Source organism: Ranitomeya imitator, chromosome 4 (genome assembly GCF_032444005.1).
Source record: "Ranitomeya imitator isolate aRanImi1 chromosome 4, aRanImi1.pri, whole genome shotgun sequence".
NCBI classification, from domain to species: domain Eukaryota; kingdom Metazoa; phylum Chordata; class Amphibia; order Anura; family Dendrobatidae; genus Ranitomeya; species Ranitomeya imitator.
The window spans coordinates 252,124,461-252,143,854 of NC_091285.1; the positions used below are offsets into that span (position 1 = coordinate 252,124,461).

Here is a 19,394-nt window from a genome sequence, read left to right on the forward strand (position 1 = left end):
ACTGACTGTGAGCGAAGGGCTGGCCGTAAAGCACAGCGGTGACGTCACTGCTTTGCTTTACGGCTGGCGCTCACACAGTGCAGGGAAGCAGAACCCGGGGGACGCGACAGAAACCGGAATGTAAGTATGTAGTGTTTTTTTTTTTTTACATTTACACTGGTAACCGGGGTAAACATCGGGTTACTAAGCGCGGCCCTGCGCTTAGTAACCCGATGTTTACCTGGTTACCCGGGGACTTTGGCATCGTTGGTCGCTGGAGAGCTGTCTGTGTGACAGCTCTCCAGCGACCACACACATCGACGCTGCAGCGATCGGCATCATTGTCTAGATCGCTGCAGCGTCGCTAAATGTGACGGTACCTTAAGTAGTAAGGTTTCTCATTGTGAAGAGTGACATACCGCCTCTGGGGTACCAAGGTAAGGAGGCTTATTGCGTCTTTAGGGAGGAAGAGGACTTGAACCCAATAGCGCCACCTGTTGGAAGAAGCAGTCCTTCAGTTCATTATCGATCCTTTACTGATTCTTGCAATATGCCTTAGGATAAAAGCCAAATCAGAATCTCAATTTGCAGACCGTGTTTTAGGGTATTGCCCCTCATCATTACAAAGTATGAGAACTGATTTGGCTAGGTGAGAGGCTATGGACTGAGGTTTAAGGGGTAACTTTTCTTGCCATATCGGCTCTGGCATGTCAAGGTAAGGAGGCTTATTCGCCATGCAATGCTCCTCTGGGAAATGTAATATGCAAATTGCCTCTTCTGGGAAAAAGAGGACTTGAACTCCAGACACTAAATGGGTATTTTAATGCACTGTTATCTTTTAAAAGTATGACACATGCACAATGTGACACTATATAGATACATGACAGCGTGCTATGGACACAAGCACTTTATGAGCAATGGGCGACACAATATATGTATTGTATGTCTACCACTGAGTGCTGTATGTTCCATGTGGGCAACGTATGGCACTAAGTGAGTATTATTCGGCTCAACAAGGGCACAGTATTATAATGAGGGGGAGTAATTTGGCTATAAGTGGTTAGATTATACTGATGAGATCAGTATTTGGCTTTCCATCTAATCTGCATGACACTATTTTATTAGAGCACTTTACTCTGGGCAATGAAGTAAAGTTACCGTCACACTGAGCAACTTTTGAACGAGAACGATAGTGATCCGTGACGTTGCAGCGTCCTGGATAGCGATCTCGTGTTTGATACGCAGCAGCGATCAGGATCCTGCTGTGACATTGCTGGTCGGAGCTAGAAGTCCAGAACTTTATTTTGTCATCAGGTCACCCGCTGTCATCTGTGGATCGGCGTGTGTGACGCCGATCCAGCGATGAGTCCCCAGGTAACCAGGGTAAACATTGGGTTACTAAGTGCAGGGCCGCGCTTAGTAACCCGATGTTTACCCTGGTTACCATTGTAAAAGTAAAAAAAAAAACAGTACATACTCACATTCCGGTGTCTGTCACGTCCCTCGCCGTCAGCTTCCTGCACTGACTGTGAACGCCGGCTGTAAAGCACAGCGGTGACGTCACCGCTGTGCTGTGCTTTACGGCCGGCGCTTAGTAACCCGATGTTTACCCTGGTTACCCGGGGACTTCGGCATCGTTGGTCGCTGGAGAGCTGTCTGTGTGACAGCTCCCCAGCGACCACACAAGGACTTTCCAACGATCACGGCCAGGTCGTATCGCTGGCCGTGATCATTGGAAAGTTGATCAGTGTGAAGGTACCTTAAGCAATGTGTAACTGGGAAGTGTATGGCACTATTTATTTACTGACATTGTCGGAGAATGTTATGTATAAATATGGCTGATACTAGCGTGAAGCCGATGTCTAAAGAAATACCCTGATGTCTCTTTCTCCAGTCTGAAATATGGGTAGTCTAACTAAATGTAAGACATGTTATCATCATGTTGAAGACAAATCTCATACAAATTATCATTTGGTTTCTGCAGCGTACGTACAGGTCTGATGGGAAATCTCAGCAGATGCTTTTATCTTGCTGCTCACACTACAAACATTCAGTGACTGCAGCATATGTAAAACTTTCAGACCAGCTGCAGTCCACCCCTGAGTATATTGTGGAAAACAAGAGCCTTCATACAGAGATTTATTTATAGCTATCTAGCTATACGAAAAAGGCTTTATCGTGAAGTTGAAAACTGATTCATGCTGCCCAAACCCAATGCAGCCATGTTTTTTGGGGGGCAGCATGGTGACTGTTCCTGATCACTGGCTAGCGCACTGTTCCCTTATGGATATGCAATCCTGGGAACATCTGAAAGAAGTTTATATTTTCTCACCATGTTTGCTTGGGTCTCCTCAGGTCAACTCAGGTTTACTACCACATTTCATAGAAATAACTGATATGAATTTAGTTTGTGAGCCTCAAAGTGGACAGTGATGACAATGTCTCTAAAGTAGTATGTTGCGTTAATATAAGAGAGCATAATAAACATGTAAGTACTCTAAAATGCTGCTGCTTTTCATAGAAAACATACTTTGCAGGGTTGACTTGGCCCTAGGCTTCTAGGATAATTAGTCCAAGAGTCAGGACTCTCAGTCTAAAGATGCAAGATGGGTAGAAGCTGTCAGGGACCTGCCTCTTGGACTAGCCATCTAGTTTGGTCTCGATAGCTGTCAGGGTCCTACCTCTTGGACTAGCCATCTAGTTTGGTTTCAACAGGCTTTTCAAAGTATATCTTCTCTGAAAAGCTGCAATGTCAGGTAGACTTTAGCTATTGTCAGCATTAGAAGAATGACTCCTCCTGACATTTATTTTTACATATGTGGATTTGAATATGAAATAAGTGTATAAATAATGTTTACTGCCTTTAGCTATCATTACAGTTATGGAATGTTTTTATAAACATGACATCAGGAAAGGTTCATGTCACAAGCTAAGGGCAAAATAGAGATGAGTTAATGGATGGAAAATTCAATTTGAATTTTGTTAATTTTGCAGGTCCTGGCAAATTGAAATAATTTTTGCATCTGATTAGTGTAAATCGCCAAAAAATAATGCCCGACTGCTTTTTACACATTGCAGAAGAGTGCATTAGCCACAAAAGGCATAATGCATTGAAGCTATCTCATCTAGCACAGTCAATCAGGAGGACTATCATGACCTGTATGATAGCTTAGCCAGAGAATTCAGCAGTCAGTTTAAGGCAATTTAGAATAGTGCGAGTACATCAGAGCTCACAGCTCAGCAATGGAGATGGGAAGTAAAAAACATTGGACAAATACTCCAGACAGTAATGTGTTGTACAACGGCAGCAGTGAAGAAGATGAGAGCAGAAGTTTGTGAAAACTACAGAGATTCAATTGATAGAAGAGAGGCCAGCAGCAGTGTCAGACTCGGTGTGATTGATAAGTGATAATAATAATCTTTATTTTTTATATAGCGCTAACATATTCCGCAGCGCTTTACAGTTTGCACACATTATCATCGCTGTCCCCGATTGAGCTCACAATCTAGATTCCCTATCAGTATATCTTTGGAATGTGGACGGAAACCCACACAAACACAGGGAGAACATACAAACTCCTTGCAGATGTTGTCTGTGGTGGGATTTGAACCCAGGACCCCAGCGCTGCAAAGCAACAGTGCTAACCACTGAGCCACCGTGCCACCAAAGTGATAATATGTAACTGCTATTAGTCCTGCTGTATTTGAACAACAATTACACATTTTTCTTTTTCATTCATAATGAACTTAAAAGCAGAAGTCAGCACCATATTTAAAAAAAAATCTGAAATCATTGTCATTTAGATAAGGTGTAATTGTTTGGGTCATGGAAACCCCTTTTCTGGGACAGCTAATTTGGGGCAAGACACAATAAGAGATACATCTGAGATACAGCAGAGATAAGAACACACGCAACCATTATTTTGTCAGTCTTTAAGGGTACCGTCACACTGAAACGATGCTGCAGCGATACGACAACGATGTCGATCGCTGCAGCGTTGCTGTTTGGTCGCTGGAGAGCTGTCACACAGACAGCTCTCCAGCGACCAACGATCCCGAGGTCCCCGGGTAACCAGGGTAAACATCAGGTTGCTAAGCGCAGGGCCGCGCTTAGTAACCCACTGTTTACCCTGGTTACCAGCGTAAACGTAAAAAAAACAAACACTACATACTTACATTCCGTGTCTGTCCTCTGGCGCTGTGCTTTCCTCTGCACTGTCAGCGCTGGTCATCCGTAAAGCAGAGCGGTGACGTCACCACTGTGCTTTCTGGCTGGCTAGCGCTGACACAGGATGCAGGAGGAGTGCAGAGAAGCACAGCGCCGGGGACAGACAGCTGAAGGTAAGTATGTAATGTTTTTTTTTTAAAAATTTACACTGGTAACCAGGGTAAACATCGGGTTACAAAGCGTGGCCCTGCGCTTAGTAACCCGATGTTTACCCTGGTTACCAGTGAAGACATCGCTGAATCGGCGTCACACACGCCGATTCAGCGATGTCAGCGGGAGATCCAGCGACAAAATAAAGTTTCAGACGATCTGCTATGACGTACGATTCTCAGCGGGGTCCCTGATCGCAGTAGCATGTCAGACACAGCGAGATCGTAACGATATCGCTGGAACGTCACGGATCGTGCCGTCCTAGCGATCAACGTGCCACTGTGTGACGGTACCCTAAGGCTTGTCTGCTTTCAGATCCCAAGCCACAAGTACTTTATTATACCCACAGGAAGATAAGGGGTATGGTTAGTACTTACCTAAAGGATATGTAAGTTTAGAGACAAAGGACCATAAATCTGCTTGCTACCTTCCTTGAAGACCTAACTAAAACCAACTGTCAATGTAGCAACACTTTTTTTAAGCAAAACCTGCCAACATCCTGTCTCATTGTTTCTATGACTGAAAGATATAAAGCTAATACAAACACAAAGTTATTAAGGATAGATATATAAATATAAGTTGTGTAAATGATAATCAAAGCAAGATATAAAATATTAACCATAACACTTGTCATAAGAGACAGGCTTGAGTTTTTGCAATTTTTGTGTCATCTTTTCTGTGAAGGAGAAGATAAAAAAAATTTCAAAATAGAATACAAAATTCCCTGAATTCTAAAAACTTAACTGCAACAATCCACCTTACAAGGTTGCATGATGAAATTATATACCTATACTTGTACTTGCAGTTTATTTGCTGACTCACAGTGAATTTATAGTGCAGGTTGATGAATACTCCCATCAGCTGCACCTGCTCTTGTTGTTATTAGAGGCAGCAGGCGTAGGCTGTTGGGAGTAGTACTCACATCAGTCGACGCCTCTGTGACCCGAGGTAAACTTTTTACAGCCGGTCATAGCTGCTAGCGCTCTGACCAGTGGTAATAATCTTACAGCCGAACAGAGCTGGCAGTGTTTCTCGCAATGTCGAGCAGATTACAGCATGGCAAAAACCTGATGTTTGGGGTGCCGAACCTGAACAGTAACACGGAATGCTTGGAGAAGTCCATGTTCATGGTCCGAGCCCGAACAGTAGGTGTTCTGTACGGACCCCGAACTTTACTGTTCGGGTTCTTCCATCACTAGTTATAATTCTACGTTGAGGTCATGTTGTCATTAAAACAAAGGCTATATTTGTGTTAAAGTATTGTTGTCAATGGGGAAAAAGCCTAATTTACTTTGTTAGAAACTATTTTGGGAACATAAGTAATCTCATTCATAGACATTCATGTGCTATTCACTGTAATGCATACATCCATATATCTACTTAGAATAACCTCCTTATACATGGTTGTCTTACATTATCTTGTCTTTATGAAAAGACATGGGTAAAAATTTACTATCCTAAATGTGCCAGAATTCTAGTATCATTTTTGAAAATAAAAACTGTTAATTCAATGCATCATATTTGTTATGTGTTTTAGACACTTTCTATTGATTGCACAATATTGGTGTGTGGCTTCATGAAAAAAGATCTTAGTTCGTGGAAACTTGGATGGTCTATTATGTGATACTTTGTGCCAAAAATGAGCCAAAATTTGGGCACAAATTTCTGGCACAAAGTAAGCCAACTAAAGCATGATATAAATTTAGGCTAGGTAGTGTAAGCAGTATCAAATTTATAAACCGGAATATGCCACTGTGATCAACCTAGTGCAGTTAAACACTTTCTAGGCTAAATTAACACAGACTAAAAAGCCAGCAGTTTTTATTTAATAAATCTGTCGCCTATTTTAAAAAGGAGCCAGGCACAGGAAGAAGACTTTGAGCCTAGCAAGATGCAATAGAAATAAAGAGAAATTGCCCATTGGATAACTCATTCAAGGACTGTTCTCCACGTGCTTAGTCCCCTTATACACCATATATCTTCCGAAATAACTACCGTAAATGCTTTCGTGGTGAAGCATAGCGCTGTGATGAGGAACCCTATCTGGATTTCATAGTGCTGTGGTTTGAGCAGCCTGAAACTGATGACACATTTCCTTCATGGAATTCTTCACTCTTTTCTAGAGGTTATAATGAATTGTCTATTGTTTAGGCTAAATATTAAATAACACAGTTTTGCTAATGTTTCATAGTGTTTCTTAACATAATTTAGCACATTGCCATCATTTTATTTTTCTGACTTTACATCATCCACATTCGTCCACCACCACACTGAATATTAGATCAAACTTTAATTTATCTTCTTAAATTAATATAGATAAAAGGCTGTTTCATGTCATTCTAATTAAAGTTTTTAATAATCTTTTTCAGAATATTCCTGCTTTAAAGGATGCCGGATATGCCAGTGGTGCTACAACATACCCCTCCAGATGGAGGATGGGGATGGGTAATAGTTTTTGCATCTTTCATTTCTATCGGGTTTTCATATGCATTTCCCAAAGCCATTACAGTTTATTTCAAGGAAATTCAGGAGATATTCAACACTTCATACAGTGAGATTGCATGGATATCGTCTATTATGCTGGCCGTTATGTACGCTGGAGGTAAGTTATTTTTATGAGACGAGCAGTTTGAAAAAAACATATCAATTGATTTAATTTTAAGTGGAAAAAATCATTTTAGCTACCAATCTACATTTACATTATGGTCTGGATTATTTCATTTTTTCATTTATATTCTTTTTTTATCCTTTCGTCGCTTTGCCCTTGCGTTCAAACAGCCTCTATACCACCAAGCTTAAGCAAATGTATGAGTTTCATATAACTTAATCCGATTATATTTTTCTGTGCCATGAGACTCTAGTTGGATGAAGTTAATCATGTTCTGCTGTTTGAGAGCAAAGATAGTCCTTTAACAAAATGTAATATGCTGGTAATTAATATGACTGCTTACTTAAAAAAATAACTAGAGATGATTTTGTAATACAATTAGATTACTTTTCAGGCACAATGTAAAGTCCAGATGGGAAGAGGAGCCATGTTAGAGTGCAGATTTTGCTGGAATGGTATAAAATGTCATGTCACATTAGTAGAGATCCGGCAGTGCTATAACAGCAGAATCCTCCCATAAGTGACCCAATTTTAAAAAGTACACTCCTGAATGAAGTCATCCAGGGGTGTAATGAGCAACCTAACATCACAGGTGTTTCACAGAATTTTATACCAAGAAGAAAATGTAATTACCGTACATTTTTTGGCCACTTAAATGTTGTTTTAGCCCCAGATTTTACATTTTCACAAGGGCCCATAATTTATTGCACAATTTCTCCTTAATGTGGCAAAAACCATATGTGGCTCTACAGTAATGTTTGACATGGGTGGGAAGAAGTGCTACTTGACTTTTAGAAAAAATATGTATCTAAAATAGTTTGCAGACTCAATTTTCCGCTCCAGAACAAAAGAAACTCCCCTCAACCAACATCATTTTGGAAATTACATACCTCTGGAATCTCATCTACAAGTGTAGTGGAAATTTTGACTCCATGGTTGCTTTTCAGAAATAAGTACGCAGTTGAAAAGTGAAGGAAAGTGAAAATTGCAAATATACCATTGTAGTGCCCAATACATGCTGCTTGTTTTCAGTGGGTTGAGTTGAAGTTTTTATCAGTACCATTTGGAGATACATAACATTTTGGATGGCTTTTTAAGCTAGGTTCACATTTCTCCTGTCGTCTATACTCAGCACTTACATCTGGATTTCCATTTACATATCAAAATACATAACAGACAGAATCCTGGAAGAGCCATTCATTATAATGAGGCAGGCAAAATTAAGAGGTAATTACACTAAAAGATAATCATGAATGAGTAAATGAAAGAATGAAAGTGGCACTCACCCTTCAAAGCAGTGGAAGTGCTGTCCTTTATTTGCAGTTAGCGAATTACAGACATATTTCTGGGGCGGCAGGTAAGGAGAGGGGTGTGGGGAGTGAAAGACTGAACGACGGCAATTTCACGCACTTGCGCCTCTACGGGTCCATGTGTGTCTCTGCAGTGATGTCACTTCCTTATATATACGGTGTGACTACTACAGGTGACAAATCACAATATACAATGAATATGCAACATTCATAATTAAAAACAATATTTCTAATTCTAAATAGCAGACTGCACATAATTACAGTTTATATGAATTATATGAAAACTGCCATATCCAATTTATCATTCAAGCCCATTGGGCCCTGGGCATTGGCACGCATAATCCATTTGGCCACACACTGTAGTAGTGGTTTGTTGTGATCTCCACCTTGCGGTGGATACTTGATTATTTCTAAGCCTGCGAATCGCAGCTGGCTGGGATCGCTGCAATGTTTTTCCTGTATATGTTTAATAAACGGTACGTGTCCTTTACCTGTTAATACCGAATTATAGTGTTCCGTAGAAGCGCAAGTGCGTGAAACGGCCGTCGTTCAGTCTTTCACTCCCCGCACTCCTCTCCTCACTTGCCGCTGCAGAAATATGTCTGTAATTCGCTAACTGCAAATAAAGGACAGCACTTCCACTGCTTTGAAGGGTGAGTGCTACTTTCATTCTTTCATGTACTAAATGGACTGTGGTTTTCTTATATTGAGCACCGCCCATGTCAGCAGTTAGCTTTGGAATGCCCTGATCTCTAAAGGATCCAATAAATCTATACATCTCTACGAAACACACAGTATTCTGTGCCGTTCATACCCACTTTTTTCTTGAAGAAGTTTGTTACATAATCATGAATGAGCACTGTTATAGTCAATTGTTTCACGATTATCTTGCCGTGTAAAATGCTTGTTCAGCAGGTGAAATGATCTTTTGCACAATGTAAAAGATCATCATTCTCGGCAGTGCATCATTGAGTGTAAACAGGACTCACACTGCCAAGAACCACAACAGCCTATGTGCAATGAGCAATCTAGTAGAGATTAATCAGTTCAGACCGTTTGCTGATAAAAGTTACCGATTGGCATCCATATAGTGCCGTCAGTCGGGCCGTATAAACAGACCTTAATTCCCGATTCTGAATGGCCTTTTTTCAAAGTTGTCCGTCTTTACAGAGGTGCGCTGTGGTCGTCCGCGCTATTTTGCTTGCCTAACAAGATGGTACACAGCTGTGAAAGAGGTCATATGAAGTGACAAGAGTTTTTATCTGTCTCATTGCAGTAATGGTCCATGGAGGGTTCTGTCTGAATCATGTTTTTCAGAGATTTGGACAAAACCCCTGGAGTAAGTGTGTAGTGAAGATAGCAGGGTAAATGTGAGATGAGCCTTACTTTTGGAGGCAGAATGAACAAATCAACAACAGGTGACAAATTTGTTTATTTTATTTACATCACTTGCCATGCAATATAAATGAAAATACTGCTTTATTGTTCAGGTCAGTATAATTGCAATGATACTAGATTTATATCGTTAGTTTTATGCTTTGTTACTTTTATGCGCTAAAGACACTTTTAAAAATATATTTTTTATTTGCATTACCAAATATTGAGAGCTATAATTTTTCCATTTTTCTGCCAAAAGCGTCATATGAGGGCCTGTTTTTGTGACATGAGTTGAACTTTTTACTCGCTCCATTTTGCGAGGCAGTATGAACAAAAAATTTAGTAATTGTATTTAATATTTTTCATGCCATTCACAATGTGATAAAAGTGACAAGACAGCTTTTTTTTATTAAGTATGATTACAACAACAGATTTATTTACAGTGGGGAAAATAAGTATTTGATACGCTGAAGGTTTTACAAGTTTTCCCACCTACAAATAATGGTAAATCTGTAATTTTTAGATACACTTCAACCGTGAGAGTCAAAATCTTTAAAAAATTCACATAATCTCATTGAAGGATTTTTAGATAATTAATTAGCATTTTATTGCAGGAAATAAGTATTTGACAAAATAGAAAAACAAAACTTAATATTTGGTACAGAAACCTTTGTTTGCAATTGCAAAGGTCAGAAGTTTCCTGTAGTACTTTCCAAGTTTGCACATACTATAGCACGGATTTTGGTCCACTTCTCCATAAAGATCTGTTCCACATCTTTCAGGTGGCTAGGCCACTCTAGAACCTTAAAATGATTCTTACTGAGCAACTACTTAGTTGCCTTTGTTGTGTGTTTTGGGTCATTGTCATGCTGGAAGACCCAGCCACCACCCATCTTCAATGGTCTTACAGAGGGAAGGAAGGAGGTTGTTGGCCAAATTGTTTGATGTTGGTCCCATCTAACCACATAACCTTCACAAATGCCTCATATTTATCATCCAGATGGTCACTGGCGAACTTCAAGAGGGCCTGGATATGTGTTTGCATGTGCAGGGGGACCTTGCATGCGCTGCAGGATTTCAATCCATGATGATGTAGTGTGTTACTAATGATATTGTTTGAGACTGTGGTCCCAGTTCTTTTCACGTCATTGACCTGGTCCTCTTGTGTAATTCTGGGCTGATTCCGGACCTTTCTCAGTGTCATCCTTACCCCATGAGGCAAGCTCTTGCATTGATCCCCTGATTAAGGATGATTGACAGCCATCTTGTGTTTCTTCCATTTTCTAATAATTATGCCAGCAGTTGTTGCCTTCTCACCACATTGCTTGTCTATTGTCCTGTAGCCCATCTCAGTCTTGTGCAGGTCTACAATTTTGTCCCTGGTGTCCTTAGACAGCCATTTATTCTTGGCCTTGGTGGAGAGGCTGGAGTGTGATTGATTAAGTGTGGACCGGTGTCTTTTATACAGGTAACGAGTTCCAACAGGTGCAATTAATACAGGTAATGAGTGCAGAGTGGGAGGGAATCATAAAGAAAAATTAACAGGTCAGTAAGAGACAGAATTCTTGCTGGTTGGTAGGTGATCAAATACCTTTTTCTTGCAATAAAAAGGACAATTTATTATGTAAAAATTATACAAGGTGATTTTCTGGACTTTTTTTGAAAATTCTGTCTCTCACAGTTGATGTGTACCTACGATAAAAAATACAGACTTCTCTATTCTTTGTAGGTGGAAAAACTTTCAAAATCATCAGTGTATCAATTAGTTGTTTTCCCGACTGTAGATTTTTTTGTTTTGCTAGTTTTGCACGCTAAAAAAAATATATATTTTTGCATGACTATTCTCTTAGAGTCATTCTTTATTTTTCCACTAGCAGAGTTGTCAGAGCTTGCTATTTGCAGGATGAGATAACATTTACAGGGATACCATTTTTATTCATGTACATCTTTTTGATCACATTTTGTTTCACTTTTTATTTAGCGTTAGTGCATTTGAACAGCAAGGTTGATTGCTGTTGAGGGGAACTAGAAAAAAAAATCTATAAATCTTCAGCAGAGCGAGTGTGAGCGAGCTGAGTGTGGCCTGAGCGTAAGTGTGGACGGCGGTAAGTGTGACTTGTGATTCAGTGAAGAGGTATTTGGAAAGCCTTTAACAAATACCAGTGTGAATTGGTGTGAGTTGCTGAATTGGGGGTAGCTATATTCATAAGGGTTAACTTAGGGTGGGGGCTCATAGTTAAGGGTTTATAAGGGGCAGCTGTTTGGGGCTCAAGTCCTTTTTGGAAGTGCATTTGAACAGCAAGGTTGATTGCTGTTGAGGGGAACTAGAAAAAAAAAAATCTATAAATCTTCAGCAGAGCGAGTGTGAGCGAGCTGAGTGTGGCCTGAGCGTAAGTGTGGACGGCGGTAAGTGTGGACGGCGGTAAGTGTGACTGGTGATTCAGTGACTTTGGAGTCAGGGAGTTTCCAAGGGAGGAATTACTGAATTGCTGTCTGATTTTTATTAATACTTTGCATTTATTTTTATTTTTTTTATTGAACTGTTCTGTCTGGTGCAATCCCCATTAGGAAATGTGCTCCACGATTGTTAATGCCATCCAGTGCACATCTTGCCACATGTATGCAGTCCTTGAGCAGCCGATCGAGGGTGCATACTGCTGTGCGAGATGTGAGCACGTTGTGCATTTGGAAACCCAGATTCTGACTCTAAATGTGAAGCTGGCAACACTGAGATCCATAGACAATATGGAGAGGAGTCTTCTGCTCACGGAGCAGACGCTCAATGGGACAGATGAGGGGGGGGATGGTGGGATGGAGCTGCAGGACAATGAAGTAGCAAGCTGGGTGACAGTTAGGAAGCGGGGTAGAGGGAAGAGTGCCAGGGAGGCTAGTCCTGATCTGGAACACCCCAATAAGTTTGCTAAGTTGGCAGATGAGGGGGGTGCCAGTACAGGGGTAGCACTGCTGCAGCCAGGCATGTCCTCTGAAAGCCGGAGGAGTGACTGCTCCTGTAAGGAGGGAAATAGGAGAGCAGGGCAGGACAGACAGGTGCTGGTAGTGGGCGACTCAATTATTAGGGGAACAGATAGGGCAATCTGTCACAAAGACAGGGATCGTCGAATGGTGTGCTGCCTACCTGGCGCTCGAGTCCGACACATCGCTGATCGGGTGGACAGATTATTGGGAGGGGCTGGTGAGGACCCAGCGGTCATGGTGCACATTGGCACTAATGACAAAGTTAGAGGTAGGTGGAAGGTCCTTAAAGATGATTTCAGGGAATTAGGCTGCAAGCTGAAAGCAAGGACCTCCAACGTGGTATTTTCCGAAATACTGCCGGTACCACGTGCCACGCCAGAGAGGCAACGGGAGATTAGGGAGGTTAATAAGTGGCTCAAGAATTGGTGTAGGAAAGAGGGGTTTGGGTTCCTGCAGAACTGGGCCGACTTCTCAGTTGGCTACAGGCTCTACGCTAGGGACGGGCTGCACCTCAATGGGGAGGGTGCAGCTGTGCTGGGGGAGAGAATGGCTAGAAGGTTGGAGGAGTGTTTAAACTAGGAATTGGGGGGGGAGGGTATTCATTTTATAGGAGGGGAAGATAGTGCAGACAGAGACCTGGGCACAAATAAGGAAGTTGGGGGTGGCGGTGGCATGGGGGGTGGGGTCAGAACAGTTAATAATTTAAGAAATAGAAGTACAGAGAGGAACATAAAGTGCATGTATACTAATGCCAGAAGCCTCGCCAACAAAATGGACGAATTAGAACTAATGTTGTTGGAGCATAATTATGACATGGTGGGGATATCTGAAACGTGGCTGGATGAGAGCCATGACTGGGCTGTTAACTTGCAGGGCTATAGCCTGTTCAGAAATGACCGTACAGATAAGCGAGGGGGAGGGGTGTGTCTATATGTAAAATCATCCTTAAAACCCATCCTGCGCGATAATATAGGTGAATTTAATGAAAATGTAGAATCCCTGTGGGTGGAGATAAGGGAGGGGGAAAAATAATAAATTACTGATAGGGGTTTGTTATAAATCTCCAAAAATAATGGAAGCAATGGAGAATATCCTCGTAAAGCAAATAGATGAAGCTGCGACTCAAGGAGAAGTCATTATTATGGGGGACTTCAACTACCCTGAAATAGATTGGGGAACAGAAACCTGCAGTTCCAGCAAAGGTAATCAGTTTTTGACAATTATGAGAGACAATTACCTTTCACAACTGGTTCAGGACCTAACAAGAAGGGGGGCACTGCTAGACCTAATATTAACCAACAGGCCAGACCGCATAGCAAATATAAGGGTTGGGGGTCACTTGGGAAATAGCGATCACAAAACAATAAGTTTTCATGTATCCTTTAAAAAGATGTGTAGTAGAGGGGTTACAAGGACACTAAACTTCAGGAGGGCAAATTTCCAACGGATGAGAGAGGATCTTGGTGCAATTAACTGGGACGATATCCTGAGACACAAAAATACACAAAGAAAATGGGAGACGTTTATTAGCATCCTGGATAGGACCTGTGCACAGTATATACCGTATGGGAATAAACATACTAGAAATAGGAGGAAACCAATATGGCTAAATAGAGCTGTAAGGGGCGCAATAAGTGACAAAAAGAAAGCATTTAGAGAATTAAAGGAAGTAGGTAGTGAGGAGGCATTAAATAAATACAGAAAATTAAATAAATTCTGTAAAAAGCAAATCAAGGCAGCAAAGATTGAGACAGAGAGACTCATTGCCAGAGAGAGTAAAAATAATCCTAAAATATTCTTTAACTACATAAATAGTAAGAAACTAAAAAATGATAGTGTTGGCCCCCTTAAAAATAGTCTGGGTGAGATGGTGGATGAGGATGAGGAAAAAGCCAATATGCTAAATGACTTTTTTTCATCAGTATTTACACAAGAAAATCCCATGGCAGACAAAATGTCTAGTGATAAAAATTCCCAATTAAATGTCACCTGCTTAACCCAGCAGGAAGTGCGGCGGCGTCTAAAAATCACTAAAATTGACAAATCTCCGGGCCCGGATGGGATACACCCTCGAGTACTGCAGGAATTAAGTACAGTCATTGATAGACCATTATTTTTAATCTTTAAAGACTCCATAATAACAGGGTCTGTGCCGCAGGACTGGCGTATAGCAAATGTGGTGCCAATATTCAAAAAGGGAACAAAAACTGAACTCGGAAATTATAGGCCAGTAAGCTTAACCTCTACTGTGGGTAAAATCCTGGAGGGTATTCTAAGGGACGCTATACTGGAGTATCTGAAGAGGAATAACCTCATGACCCAGTATCAGCACGGGTTTACTAGGGACCGTTCATGTCAGACTAATTTGATCAGTTTCTATGAAGAGGTAAGTTCCGGATTGGACCAAGGGAACCCAGTGGATGTAGTGTATATGGACTTTTCAAAAGCTTTTGATACGGTGCCACACAAAAGGTTGATACATAAAATGAGAATAATGGGGATAGGGGAAAATATGTGCAAGTGGGTTGAGAGCTGGCTCAGGGATAGGAAACAAAGGGTGGTTATTAATGGAGCACACTCGGACTGGGTAGCGGTTAGCAGTGGGGTACCACAGGGGTCAGTATTGGGCCCTCTACTTTTTAACATATTTATTAATGACCTTGTAGGGGGCAATCAGAGTAGAATTTCAATATTTGCAGATGACACTAAACTCTGCAGGGTAATCAATACAGAGGAGGACAATTTTATATTACAGGATGATTTATGTAAACTAGAAGCTTGGGCTGATAAATGGCAAATGAGCTTTAATGGGGATAAATGTAAGGTCATGCACTTGGGTAGAAGTAATAAGATGTATAATTATGTGCTTAATTCTAAAACTCTGGGCAAAACTGTCAATGAAAAAGACCTGGGTGTATGGGTGGATGACAAACTTAAATTCAGTGGCCAGTGTCAGGCAGCGGCTACAAAGGCAAATAAAATAATGGGATGAATTAAAAGAGGCATAGATGCTCATGAGGAGAATATAATTTTACCTCTATACAAGTCACTAGTTCGACCACACTTAGAATACTGTGCACAGTTCTGGTCTCCGGTGTTTAAGAAAGACATAGCTGAACTGGAGCGGGTGCAGAGAAGAGCGACCAAGGTTATTAGAGGACTGGGGGGTCTGCAATACCAAGATAGGTTATTACACTTGGGGCTATTTAGTTTGGAAAAACGAAGACTAAGGGGTGATCTTATTTTAATGTATAAATATATGAGGGGACAGTACAAAGACCTTTCTGATGATCTTTTTAATCATAGACCTGAAACAGGGACAAGGGGGCATCCTCTGCGGTTGGAGGAAAAAAGGTTTAAGCATAATAACAGAAGCGGATTCTTTACTGTAAGAGCAGTGAGACAATGGAACTCTCTGCCGTATGATGTTGTAATGAGTGATTCATTACTTAAATTTAAGAGGGGACTGGATACCTTTCTGGAAAAGTATAATGTTACAGGGTATATACACTAGATTCCTTGATAGGGCGTTGATCCAGGGAACTAGTCTGATTGCCGTATGTGGAGTCGGAAAGGAATTTTTTTCCCCAATGTGGAGCTTACTCTTTGCCACATGGGGTTTTTTTGCCTTCCTCTGGATCAACATGTTAGGGCATGTTAGGTTAGGCTATGGGTTGAACTAGATGGACATATAGTCTTCCTTCAACCTTAATAACTATGTAACTATGTAACTATGTTATGATGAAAGAGTATTGTTTTTGCCGTGTTTCCTTTTTTTAGTGTTCACTTTTTCCTTATACATTTTAACCCCTTTCTGACATGGGACGTACTATCCCGTCGAGGTGGGGTTTGCCCCTATGACCATGGACGGGATAGTACGTCCAGCGCGATCGGCAGCGCTCACGGGGGGAGCGCCGCCGATCGCGGCCGGGTGTCAGCTGCCTATCGCAGCTGACATCCGGCACGATGTGCCAGGAGCGGTCACGGACCGCCCCCGGCACATTAAGCCCTGGCACACTGCGATCAAAGATGATCGCGATGTGCCGGCGGTGCAGGGAAGCATCGCGCAGGGAGGGGGCTCCCTGCGGGCTTCCCTGAGCCCCCCGCAGCAACGCGATGTGATCGCGTTGCTGCGAGGGTCTCCTCACCTCCCTCCCTGCTCGAGCCCCGGATCCAAGATGGCCACGGATCCGGGTCCTGCAGGGAGGGAGGTGGCTTCACAGAGCCTGCTCAGAGCAGGCACTGTGAAGCAGCCTGCACTCCTATCAGATCGGTGATCTGACAGAGTGCTGTGCACACTGTCAGATCACTGATCTGTGATGTCCCCCCCTGGGACAAAGTAAAAAAGTAAAAAAAAAATTTCAAATGTGTAAAAAAAATAAAAAAAAATATTCTAAAATAATGAAAAAAAAAATATTATTCCCATAAATACATTTCTTTATCTAAATAAAAAAACAAACAAACAATAAAAGTACATATATTTAGTATCGCCGCGTCCGTAACGGCCCGACCTATAAAACGGGCCCACTAGTTAACCCCTTCAGTAAACACCGTAAGAAAAGAAAAAAAAAAAAACGAGGCAAAAAACAACGCTTTATTATCATACCGCCGAACAAAAAGTGGAATAACACGTGATCAAAAAGACAGATATAAATAACCATGGTACCGCTGAAAGCGTCATCTTGTCCCGCAAAAAATGAGCTGCAATACAGCATGATCAGCGAAAAAATAAAAAAGTTATAGTCCTGAGAGTAAAGCGATGCAAAAATATTTATTTTTTCTATAAAATAGTTTTTATCGTATAAAAGCGCCAAAACATAAAAAAATGATTTAAATGAGGTATCGCTGTAATCGTACTAACCCGAAGAATAAAACTACTTTATCAATTTTACCAAACGCGGAACGGTATAAACGCCTCCCCCAAAAGAAATTCATGAATAGCTGGTTTTTGGTCATTCTGCCTCACAACAATCATAATAAAAAGCGATCTAAAAATGTCACGTGCCCGAAAATGTTACCAATTAAAACGTCAACTCGTCCCGCAAAAAACAAGACCTCACATGACTCTGTGGACCAAAATATGGAAAAATTATAGCTCTCAAAATGTGGTAACGCAAAAAATATTTTTTGCAATAAAAAGCGTCTTTTAGTGTGTGACGGCTGCCAATCATAAAAATCCGCTAAAAACCCGCTCTAAAAGTAAATCAAACCCCCCTTCATCACCCCCTTAGTTAGGGAAAAATTAAAAAAATGTATTTATTTCCATTTTCCCATTAGGGCTAGGGTTAGGGTTAGGGCTAGGGTTAGGGCTAGGGTTAGGGCTAGGGTTAGGGCTAGGGTTAGGGTTAGGGTTAGGGCTAGGGTTAGGGCTAGGGTTAGGGCTACAGTTTGGGTTGGGGCTAAAGTTAGGGTTCGGGTTGGGGCTAAAGTTACAGTTAGGGTTTAGATTACATTTACAGTTGGGAATAGGGTTGGGATTAGGGTTAGGGGTGTGTCAGGGTTAGGGGTGTGGTTAGGGTTACTGTTGGGATTAAAGTTAGGGGTGTGTTTGGATTAGGGTTTCAGTTATAATTGTGGGGTTTCCACTGTTTAGGCACATCAGGGGCTCTCCAAACGCGACATGGCGTCCGATCTCAATTCCAGCCAATTCTGCGTTGAAAAAGTAAAACAGTGCTTCTTCCCTTCCGAGCTCTCCCGTGTGCCCAAACAGGGGTTTACCCCAACATATGGGGTATCAGCGTACTCAGGACAAATAGCACAACAACTTTTGTGGTCCAATTTCTCCTGTTACCCTTGGGAAAATACAAAACTGGGGGCTAAAAAATAATTTTTGTGGGAAAAAAAAGGATTTTTTTTTATTTTCACGGCTCTGCGTTATAAACTGTTGTGAAACACTTGGGGGTTCAAAGTTCTCACAACACATCTAGATTAGTTCCATGGGGGGTCTAGTTTCCAATATGGGGTCACTTGTGGGAGGTTTCTACTGTTTAGGTACATTAGGGGCTCTGCAAATGCAATTTGACACCTGCAGACCATTCCATCTAAGTCCTCATTCCAAATGGAGCTCCTTCCCTTCCGAGCCCTCCCATGCGCCCAAACAGTGGTTCCCCCCCACATATGGGGTATCAGCGCACTCAGGACAAATTGGACAACAAATTGTGGGGTCCAATATCTCCTGTTACCCTCGGGAAAATACAAAACTGGGGGCTAAAAAATAATTTTTGTGGGAAAAAATTTTTGTTTTATTTTTACGGCTCTCCATTATAAACTTCTGTGAAGCCCTTGGTGGGTCAAAGCGCTCAGCACACATCTAGATAAGTTCCTAAGGGGGTCTACTTTCCAAAATGGTCACTTGTGGGGGGTTTCTACTGTTTAGGTACATTAGGGGCTCTGCAAACGCAATGTGACACCTGCAGACCATTCCATCTAAGTCTGCATTCAAATGGCACTCCTTCCCTTCCGAGCCCTCCCATGTGCCCAAACAGTGGTTCCCCCCACATATGGTGTATCATCGCACTCAGGACAAATTGGGCAACACATTTTGGGGTCCAATTTCTCCTGTTACCCTTGGGAAAATACAAAACTGGGGGCTAAAAAAATAATTTTTGTGGGAAAAAAATTTAGTTTTATTTTTACGGCTCTGCATTATAAACTTCTGTGAAGCACTTGGTGGGTTAAAGTGCTCACCACACCTCTAGATAAGTTCCTTAGGGGGTCTACTTTCCAAAATGGTGTCACTTGTGGGGGTTTCAATGTTTAGGCACAT

The 19,394-nt window shown here is 41.6% G+C and overlaps 1 protein-coding gene across 5 annotated transcripts in view; it reads left to right on the top strand.

The window, feature by feature from the left end:
• Window positions 1-19,394, top strand: part of SLC16A7 (solute carrier family 16 member 7) — a 212,922-nt gene that overhangs the window by 88,941 nt on the left and 104,587 nt on the right. For all 5 annotated transcript variants that reach the window (XM_069764499.1, XM_069764497.1, XM_069764501.1 and 2 more), the window contains exon 2: window positions 6,727-6,959. In XM_069764499.1, the coding sequence (XP_069620600.1) occupies window positions 6,746-6,959 (214 nt within the window). In that variant the 5' untranslated portion in view covers window positions 6,727-6,745. The remainder of the gene's footprint in view (window positions 1-6,726; window positions 6,960-19,394) is intronic.